The sequence below is a fragment of the Mustela erminea genome, chromosome 15 (assembly GCF_009829155.1).
Source record: "Mustela erminea isolate mMusErm1 chromosome 15, mMusErm1.Pri, whole genome shotgun sequence".
NCBI lineage: Eukaryota > Metazoa > Chordata > Mammalia > Carnivora > Mustelidae > Mustela > Mustela erminea.
In genome coordinates, this window is record NC_045628.1 from 78,145,946 (window position 1) to 78,157,052 (window position 11,107).

The window sequence follows — 11,107 nt, forward strand, 5'->3', positions numbered from 1 at the left end:
ACTTACAGCCGAACCATCAGAACCTGGAGTTGTGATTGGCACATCTGAAATGAAGGGAAGTCTCCTGGGATTTAGTCCTCAATGCATGGAATCCAATGCTGCTCCCAGGTAGATAGTGTCAGAACTGAGTTGAACCGTTGGACACTCAGCTGGTGCTGTGAAGCATTCCTTGGATGTGTGCTGAAACCCCCTTCTTCCACCATCTCACACATTAGAAATCAGGTGTCAGAACCTCTTAGAGCCAACGCTCTACAAGCAGAGCTTCGCTAGAATGTGGGAAAAGAAGTTTTCTTCTCAGGATAGCACAGTTGCAATGTCAGGTCAGCTGAATTATGCCAAAGCCCCTAAGGTTTTGGTTTTATTTTTCATGTACCATGAAAAGTAAAATTTTACATTAATACAAAGTAATGGAATCTTGACTTTGGTTTTCTCAACTTACAAAGCTGCTTTCTTGTGCCTTCAACAGTTTTATTCCATGGACTTTTGTCAGTTAAAAAATCACTTTGAGAAGCTATCCTACTTCCCCACCGAAAGTTACCATTGGGACCACATCGATGCAGTAATAGTATGTACGGGGAACATTCATTGTGGGAGTGACCAAACAAACAAGTCGGTCAGACGTGCCCCCAGGTCACGGGATTGACCAAACACTCATGTTCAGATACAGCTCCCTGACCTCCAGGGTCATATCAGTGGTGTTGAGAGAAGATAAGTAAGAAGGCAGCCTGATCAAGGAGTATCAAGGTCAGAGCCCCCAAGTCAAGCTTCTACCCCACAAGGCATGGGCTGGACTTGTGAGGGAGTCTGCAAGTTCTGGGCCACACAAGCAGAGTCTGATGTCATAAATGAGCATAAAACATGCAGATGGGGCAGTAATGGAAGGTCAGGCTGACTTGGAGGGCACTGGCTTTTACTCAGACCCTGGGTGTGAGCCCTTCATTCAAGCCTCCAAAGTCCTGGGCAAGCAGCAGCCCTTGTGTCCCCCAAGCATTCCCTGTCTGGGTCCTACTTGTCCCTCTCATGGACCCCTCATCCTGTCAGAACCACAGTTGTGTCACTTCTGACTTAGGGACACCTGCCTACCACCCTCCAGGAGGAGCCACACAAGGAAAGGTAGGCAGCTGTGGACGCTGTGGAGGGCTGTCCATGGCTCAGGCCCTCTGGCCCTCGGTGCTCTCTCAAGGCTTAGTCAGTGTGACAGTCTCCCTGCAAGGAAAGGCTTGTTTGTGGGCAGAGGGGGAGCCAGCCTATGAGCGACTTCCTCCTCAGCCAACCAGTGGCCCAGCTGGCTCAGGCTGATGCCCGCCAGGCTCTCTCTCTGTCTTCTGAGGGCCACCCACCTGTGCTTACACTTCTCAGAACCTCACCATCCACAGTCTGGAGAAATCTGATGAGTTCTCTTTCCTCTTGGCCTCTTGCATTAGAGGAATCTTGACCCTCAGATGCCAGCAGGGCTTACAGAACAAAGCAGAGGCACTGGAGCGCCTCTTACCCGCTAAACCCATTTCCAACCTTATCGTCATCCAGAACCCTCTCCCAGAATTACTACTTTTTGCTAGCATCTTGTCCAAATGCCATATCCGTGTCATACAGGAAAGAGCAGTTTTGTTGCAGCGGCCTCCCTTTTGGGGCAGACACTGGTTAACTTAGCTCTGCTTTCCATGGCTGGTCTCACTTAGCATCAAGGTTCTGTCTATGCCTGCCACTGCATCTCAGAGCTCTCTCCCGACAATGACAATGACCTTATTATATGCAACAGTTCCCTCTTATCACCCCGGGTGACTTCCAGCACCCCCAGTGGATGCCTGGAACCAAGGATAGAACCAGACCCCCTTTACACTATGTGTTTTTCCTGTACATACATACCTATGATAAACTTCAATTTATACAAGAGGCACATGAAAAGATTAACAATAATTAATAATAAAATATAATAACAATATACAAAAAGTTAAATGAATGTGGTCTCCCTCTCTCTAAATACATTATTGTACTGCACTCACCCTTCTTCCCTTGATGATGTAAGATGGCAAAATGCCTACTAATGAGACCAAGCAAGGTCAATTATGTGGGCATTGTGACTTTCTGACTCAGAAGGAGGACTGTCTGCTTCTGAACCATGGTTGACCACAGCTAACTGAAATCACACAAAGCAAAACCCTGGATACGAGGACCTACTATGTTACAAAGGCAGTTCTCCTTCAGCTCCTCCCAAAGGAGAAAGGAATCCACAGACTGATACCTAAGTGGGCTCACCTGCCCTCTTGGGTCTAGGATCTAGAAAGTAGCACTCTCATTTTAACTGCTAATTGATTGGTTTTTAATTAATTTGTGTCATGGGAAGAGAGTGTGTGCACTTTTATCATATTATATTGATGTGTTATTTCTACCACATAAGGTATTTCTACCACATAGGTATTTCCCCCTATTGGCAGTAGGGGGAGAAGGTGGATACCACCTTGAAGAAAGAAATCCTTACTCATTTTGAGACTCCAATTAGAGATTCTTCAGAAAAGAAACAGTAGTCTTGAAAGCCAGACTTCATTGATGCAGAAAAGTTCTAAATTCAAAAGCTTCTATTTATATGAGATGAACAAGCATTGGCCATTGGCCATGTCAACATGGAGTATTGCCATAAGATGTAGTATATAGGGAAAGCAGGAAATGGTGTCAGAGGACAGCCTGCCACCCAGAAGGGGAAAATCCCTCCTGGAACTGGAAGATACTTAGAGAAGTCTGAAGGAGATGCTTCTTGAATTAAGATGTTGCTTGGGCCTCCGTGAAGGGTTGGGTGAAAGGAACCAGATAATAAAAATCTCAAGGGACACCTCAGCTAGGTCTAGAGCAAGGCCAAGAACACAGGCTGATTCTCCTGGTAGTACCCCTACCCTGGAAGAAGGTGGCATTAGATAAGTCTGAGAAGGGACCACACACAGCTCATGGAGGGGAGGGGAGGGATCTGCAAGTTGCTGAGCCCCACCTGGAAAAGGGTGAGAGCACAAGGATCTGAAGATGAGAACTGGCATGGTGTCAAGGAAGCCCGCAGGTATATGGCCTCAGGTGAAGCAAAGGTGCAGACCTAGGACTGTAGCCTTCAATGCCAGCCCTATACTTCAAAGGCTACATGCCCAGGCACCACACTGTCAGGACTCAGACTGGGGACTGAGGCTGTTGAACAGAAGAGATGGTTCTGAACGGGAAGACACTAACAGTGTTGCAAGGAGAGGTGAATGTCTCACAAGCCAGCCCAACTCAACTGTAGAAATATGGGCTCCTGAGCAAGACAGGCACAGGCACCATCCTGATCTTGACAAAAGCTCGCCTTCGCTGTGTGGTGATCTGGGACCAGCTCTCCAGAGCAGCTCTACATCATCACAGCCCCTTCCCATCCTCTGCTTCTGAGCCCCTAGTTTGTCTACTTGGAGCTTAGGTACCTCCGCAGCCTGGCCTGTAGCAGTGGGGGGGTCCCAGAGCTCAACTGGAAGAGGCATAGTCTCTGTGGCCTGGAAACAGGAGGCGGGCAGTAGGGTGTCGAGAAAGGACCAGCAGTGGGGAGCACATCAACAAGGCAAAGGATGATGAGGCCCAGGGGCAGGAGAGCTCCTCCCATACCATTTTACTGCTCTGGCCAGTCTACCTTGGAGCAGTTTCTGGCTCCAGCTGGCTTATCTGAAAGCAAGGCTGGGGGCGATGCACCTTGCCATGGAGACTTTTGGACCTGATTTGATTGTTCCCTCTTTGGGTTTCCAAGCCTTGGCTGATAGCACTTGACCCTGAGCTGTGCTCCTTCATGGTCCTTCCACGTGTCCTGAGTAGCCTCACCCATATATCTTGACCCTCTTGAAGCACTTACTATGAGCCTGACTGACCTTGTTCTCAGCTCTTTACAACTATTGTGCCCATTTTACAGGTAGGAAACTGAGGTCAGCTCACTAGTAAGAGGCTAAGCCAGGCTTTGAAACCAGGTCCTATCTGGCTCCCATGCTCACGTGTTTTGGCTTCCTTCATGTGCATAAACTCCTTTGGTCTTATTTCCATTCTCACTGAGATTACCCTGGCTCATGCCCGGCCCTTCTCCCCCACTGCATACTCCAGGAGAAGAGAAACTGCCGTGGCGGGCAGGGGGAGGAGGGGTTCTCACTATTTATTCCAAGGCTGTACAGTGCTGGCCAGAGTGGGGCTCTGTAAGTCTCTATAGAATGAATGCGGGGTTGGGGGGCTTATTGAGGGACTCTATTTTCTCAGATGGTGTCTAATTCCTGAAAGTATTGTCTGAACTGAAGAGGACGTTAGAGATTCGCCTCATCTACAGAAAACTGCTCCCCAGAGGTAAGGCAGAGTTCTTTACCCTTCGGACTGGAAAGTCGATCTCTTCTGGTATCTCAATTCTCAGATTCCTGAGCCTGAAATTCTTCTGCTTCCTTCATCACGAATCATTGTAGGCAGAAGAATATGTATGTTTCTGCCTTTCCACCCAAATGATCATTTCAATGCCTTTCTAAGAAACCCTAGTTTCCAGCTCAGCTGACCCACTTCTGCCACCCTAGCACTTCATCTTGGGGCTCCTCAGGCAGAAAAGGTGTGGTCTGTCTGTCTGCCTTCCTCCCTGTCGTTGCCCGCCCCATCACCATCCCTGTCCCCTCTCTTCTCCCTCCTTCCTCCCTCCTTCTTTGCCTGCTTCCTCTCTCTCCCTCCCTCCCCTTCCTTCCCAAAATAGTCTAGAATATACTCAACATAATTAAACATATGGGAGGGCATAAACAAAATAAAATGTAAATGCCTCTGTCCTTATAATTCCCTCTCTGGACTCATTCCGGGGAAGTTGACTGTCTTTTTTTCCTCTTGCCTTATTTTCTAAAGCTTTTATGATCATTCCTTATAGCTCTGTTTCTTATCTTTCAAAGCAGATTGTCCACAGATTGAGAATAGTATCTGCAGACAATCTGCTTTGAAAGATAAGGGATTTACCTTATACTACTTCTCACCATCTCCTCTCTGTCTCAATTTTGTTATGGCGCTATTTTTATTCTTCATAATATTTAATCGCCTGTATGAATTTATATAATATACATAAGCCCCAATTTCTTGATTCATTTACCTAAGATTTTATCTATAGACTTACAGACTTAGGGAATAAGAAGTACGTACAGTTAGTTATATCAACTTTACATCCTCCAGGCTTACAAACTTTACACATTTGGTTTTGTGACTAAATACGTCATTCATACTTCATCTTTAAGTTGATTTTATTTTATTTTATTTTATTTTAAAGATTTTATTTATTTATTTGACAGACAGAGATCACAAGCAGGCAGAGAAGCAGGCAGAGGGAGAGAGAGGAGGAAGCAGGCTCCCTGCTGAGCAGAGAGCCCGATGTGGGACTCGATCCCGGGACGCGAGATCATGACCTGAGTCGAAGGCAGCGGCTTAACCCACTGAGCCACCCAGGCGCCCCTTAAGTTGATTTTAAACATCAAAATTGCATAGATAGATCTATAATATTACACTATAAAGACCATTGCATAAATGAAAGTGTTATTGGATGTCTAGGAAAGGAAATAGAATTTTTTGCCAACAGAGTCTTGCCTCTTAAAGAAGAACCATCCAAGCATCAAGTTGAAATGGTTTTCTTTGATCCGTATCTAATTCAGTGACTACTGCATATTTTCCCATGTCATTCTCCATCTTTGATTCATTTTTTATTTTGCTGGTGTGTGTCCATGAATAATTTTGTTTGTAATAGTTTGTAAAAATGTGCAACTTTATCTGAATCCTTGCATACCCCAAATATCTATCATTTACTCCCATTTGTTTGACAATTTCTTTTTGCTTTCATTTTGGGGGTTATTATGGCATAATTCATACATTGTAAGGAAAAAAGACTTTAAGTGCATATAGTAGGATGAACTTTTGTATGGGACCACCACCCATATTAAGATAGAGAACATTTTCATTATCCGGAAAGTTCCCTCCTGGGTCAAAGCAATTGCCTCATCAATTCAGAAAACTATTGTGGTTTCTCTTGCCATGAATTTGTTCTGCCTGTTCTGAAGTCACAAAAATTGACTGATTTCTACTCCATATTTGTCTTCTTTCATTCAGTGTATTAGCTATGAGATTATTCCATGTTGTTGTGTGTACCAGTAGTGTGTGTTTTTAAAACTGCTTGGTAGTAAGGTGTGTATCCATTCTCCTGTCGATGGACATTTGGACTGTTTCCAGGGTTTGGCTATTACGAATGAGTGTGCTATGAACATTCATGCATATGCCTTTTTGTGGACATCTCTTGGATAGAGAGTAGATACAGTCAGTTTTCCAACATGGTTGAACCATTCCCATTCTACCAGCAAAGGATAGGATTTGCAGTCAACCCACTTCACTGACACTCGGTAGCGACAGCTCTTACTTTCCATCATCCCCAAGGGCATCCCCATTGTGGCTTTGGTTTGCATTAAGTAGAGATGTTGAGGACCTATTCATACATTTACTGGGCTCTTGGATATCCTTTCTTTGATCACTGGACTGGAGATACAATCCTAAACTCAAAATAACTTTCAGAACATTGAAGGAATTTTTTGGTGGCAATTTTAGTCTTGTTTTTATTAAATCCCTTGCTTTCATCCTGCTAGGGAGTTTTCGAACTATTTCCCCATTATTGAAGTCCTGTAGTTTTACTAGAATGAGAGTGAATGGGGGGGGGGATATTTCATTAAAATTGTTTGGTTTTCAGTGAATCCTCTCAATGTGAAAACTCCTATGCTTGTTTATCTCAGGAAATGTTCTTTTCTTAGTGACTTTTGTTTCACATCCATCTTCTTTTTTTTTTCTTAAAGATTTTATTTATTTACTTGATACAGAGAGAATGAACATGACCCAGGGGAGGGACAAAGGGAGTGGGACAAACAGACGCCCTACTGAGCAGGGAACCTGATTCAGGGCTCTATCCCAGGACCCTGGGATCATGACCTGATCTGAAGGTGGATGCTTAACTGACTGAGCCACCCAGACACGCCATCACCTCCATCTTCTTTAGTGGAAATGCCTGTTAGACAGATGTTGGATAACCTGGATGCATCCTCTACCTGTTTTAACTTTCATCTCATTTTTGTGTCTCATGTTTTATCTTTCTGCATTAAGTCCTGGGAGATCCCTTGACTTTATGTGTAGCATAGCCATGAAGTCAAATGAACTTGTGTCCTCCAAGAGACCCTTGGAGGATGAATCTGTGGTTCCTTCTGGGCCAAAGAGCCATGGGGTTAAAAAAAAAAAAAAGAAAGAAAGAAAAGCCTATCACACTCCACATTCCTCTCAGCTCATAGATAAGAAAGACAGAGAACAAAGCCTAGGTCAAAGGCATTAGCTACTTTGTCAGGGCCATCCAGTGGTGAGGAGCCGAGTCAGGGCAAGATCACCAAGTGTTATTTTTCCATTACATCAAGTGAATGACCCCGGAGGGGAAACCACTTTAGCGGGAGCCCTTCCTGGCCCCACTAGATATATTATCCAGTCATGCCTCTTTCTACAGAAACCCTCTCCCAGCAGCTGGGCCTCTGTCATCTCCCACTTTGCTCGTCGCCCTGGAGCATGTACCTGTCCCACATGCTCTAACATCTACGCTGACAGGCATGTAAGGTGTTGGCTTCTTCTTAGACAACTCTGCCTGAATGTCTTCTCTTTCAAAGGCAGAGATTCACATTATTCTTCTTGTCCCTTCATAGCACAGCAATGGCTCCACGGAGGGGATGACATATATTTGGGGCTCTCTGGGCTCCTACAGGTGGGAATATATCTTACTCAACCCCAAATACCAACCAATCCAGCAGGACGCTTGAGGCATAGCAGATACCCTATGTGTCTTTATTTATTTATTTATTTATTTATTTTTTTTTTTTCAAAGTGGAAAATAATTTATTTAACTTTTGCCATATCAGGACAACAAAGCAGCCCTTTTATGTCAGCACTCATTAAAAGGGCATTACAGAACATTAACATAATGTAGTAGCCCATGTTTTCTTTCAGGCACTTTCAAAGGGCATCTCAGACCCACAGTGTCTTCTACTGCGTGTGCAAGAAAAGAGAGCTGCAAAATGATTAGTAAGCAAGATTCGGATATCTCCCTTTTCATTTAAGTATCAATTTTCCATGTTTTAGAGATATTCCGAATTTAACATTCAAAGATATGCAGTATTTAAGTGCTAGGAATCAGCATGTTACTAGCAATCCTGGGTTTAATCAAGCAATTGATTTCAAAAGAACGCAACATAGTTCGACAGTATACGTAAAAGACGGCCTGATTTTTGCCCTCAAATGCGCAAAAAGAATTTTCTATTTACCACCTCAAAACAGTCTTTGGCCTTGCTGAATAATTATAGAGCTGTGATTTTACTGTGAAGCAAAATAAGCCTTCAAGTGTCCCTTACTTGATCTCAGAAGGTCAAATTCTCTGTCCAACAGTTCCTCTTCCGTTAACTTGGAGAAATTATCGTCTCCGAAAGGGTTCCACCCCGACATGTCAGGTGGGTTACTGACGTTCCTCTGACTTGGAAGATGAGCAACTGCCTCTTTATCAGCAACTGACCTGTTGGCACTATAAGAGGAGTCCACTATGGTTCCAACCTGAGCCGGGAGGGAAGAAGTGTAGGAAACTAAGGCTGGCGGGAACTCCTGAGGGGACGTGAGAAACTCGGGTGAAGCCTGGGGCTGGGGCTGCGGACGCTGAGCTCGCACCTGCTGCTGCAGGAGCGCCTGCTGGTACTGCTGCACCATTGCAGGATACTGTGATGCAGAAGGTTGCGGCTGATACACGGAATGCAGCAAAACCTGTTGCTGGAGCATCTGCTGCTGCCTCGCTGCGTGCTGATACTGCTGCCCGTAGGCGTCCTGGAGGAGCTGCGGCGGCGGCTGCGGGGGCCGGGGCTGGAGGTGGAGCTGCTGCAGCCTCCAGTCTCCCTGCTGCAACTGCTGCAGGACGCGGTGCTGCTGCGGGGGCTGCTGCGGCGGCTGCTGCGGCGGCCCTGACCCAGCGCCAGCTCGGGGCCACAGCCGGGTCTCAGGGCTCCTTTTGGTCTGTGGTTCCCGAATTCACCAGGAGCGGGGACTTTCACAGGGGTTGCTGAACTCTGAATGGTCAGCACACTGGGAGTGGCAGGAGTGGAGATGGCCTTTGGTCTCTGTCTTGGTGCAATTGAGGTTTCTGTTGGTCCAATGGTATCTGTTATTCTGGCTTTTATTTGGCTTTTCCTAGAAGCTGCTTCACTAGCAGTCATCGATCGGTTCAGGAAGAGCGGAAGGAACAGAAGAATTATTGATGTTGGAAACTGGACAATCCTTTTTGGCAAATTTAAATGCAAAATAGGACACTTGAAATATGTCAGGTCTGCGCTCTGGATCTGGTTCCAGCATGAACCTTATCAAGCAATGTATATTCTGGGAGTAGCGAGAATCGTCTGGGATGGTGAAGCTGCCATCACAGATAGCAACCTGACTCTCACCAAAAGGAAGAGTGAAGAAACAAAGTTTATACAGTAAACACCCCAGTGCCCAGATATCAGCCTTGGTGGTGATGGGTTTCCCTCCATAAAGGTTGATCATTTCAGGGGCTTTTTTAATTTCTTCTTCTACTAGATTAACTCCATCTTTTTGCGGATTAAGAAATTTATTCGTGGCACTGCCAAAGTCACAAAGTACATAGTTTCCACTATCATTCAACAAAATATTTTCTACCTTCAAATCCCGGTGAATTATTGGAGTCTTGCACTGATGCAATCTTGCGACAGCTTCGCAGGTATCACAGAGTATCTGCAGCACTTCTGCCTCCGTAAAACCTGTCTGCAGCTTCTTATTCATCTGATTCACTACCTGTCCGGCTCGACAATATTCCATTAAGATAAGCACTTCCCATACATTATCACTTATTGAATTAACAGCACAGTCCAAATAACTCACAATATTTTTGTGACCAGACAGCTCTTTCATAATTGTAATTTCCCTTTTACAAATGTTGAGGTCTGGCATGCTATTCACATACATTCGTTTCAATGCATGGCGGATTCCACCATGTGTCCGCACCAGGAAAACCGTGGAGAATCCACCTTCGGCCAGCGACTCCTCCAGGGTGACCTGGTAGCGGCCGACGGCGAACACGCGGACCCCCACGGACGAGCCGCCGCCGCCGGAGCCGGCCCCGGGCCCGCCGGCCGAGCTCCCCGCCGCGCCGCCGCCGCCGCCCTCCGACTTGGGCATCCGCGAGAACTTCTTCATGGTCCCGCCGGCGCGCTGGGGGCGCGGGGCGCGCGAGGGCGAGCGCGGGAGCGGGTCCGCGGCCCGGCGCGCGGCCGGCCGTCCGCGAGGGGTCGCCGCCCTCGCCCGTGCGAGCGTCCGTGCGCGCTGCGGCCCGGCGGCCTCACATCCCGCGCGCGAGCGCACCGCGCCGGCCCCGCCGCCCGCTCCGCGGCTCCGCTGCAGCTGCCCGGCTCCCGCAGAGCGCGGCGGAGAGGGCGGGGCCGGGGCCGGGGCGGGGCGCGAGGGGGCGGGACCGGGCGCGGGGGCGACGCCGCCGCCTCCGCGAGCGCCCCGGGCGCCCCAGCCGCCCCTCGACGCGTCGGAGCGCGAGCCGGCGAGGGGGCAGCGCCGGGGAGGGAGACGGGGAAGGGGCGGGGCGGCCGGGCCGGCGGGGAGTGGGCTGGACCTCTGCGGCCGCGCGCCCCCAGACCGCAGCCCGCGGCGCCGCCGCAGCCGGACCGACGCCGCCCGCCACTCGCGGCCGTTGGCTGTGCGGCGCCGCTGCCAACCGCTCTCTCTTTATTTATTTTTTTAAGATTTATTTATTTGAGATAGAGAATGTGAATGGAAGGAGGGGCGGGGGGGTTAGAGAGAGAGAGAAGCAGATTCCTCACTGAGTGTGCAGCCTGACATGGGGCTCAATCCCACCACCCAAGACCAAGACTTGAGCCAAAACCAAGAGTTGGACACTTAAATGACTAAGCTGCACAGCCACCCACATACCCCCACCCCATGTATCTTTATTGACTGAGAGCATTTCCCATCAGTGTGAACCAGAAGATCATACATATACTGTTTTTCTTAAGACCAAATTTTCAACTCTGGG

At 47.7% G+C, this 11,107-nt stretch overlaps 1 protein-coding gene across 1 annotated transcript; it reads right to left on the reverse strand.

Annotated features, from left to right (window-relative positions):
- Window positions 1–7,896: 7,896 nt before the first annotated feature.
- Window positions 7,897–10,475, reverse strand: LOC116574505 (BMP-2-inducible protein kinase-like). Its single transcript, XM_032315271.1, is given in 3 exon segments — window positions 7,897–9,000; window positions 9,003–9,266; window positions 9,268–10,475. Coding segments are annotated over 3 exon segments (1,875 nt in total). The 5' UTR covers window positions 10,261–10,475; the 3' UTR covers window positions 7,897–8,382.
- Window positions 10,476–11,107: the final 632 nt, after the last annotated feature.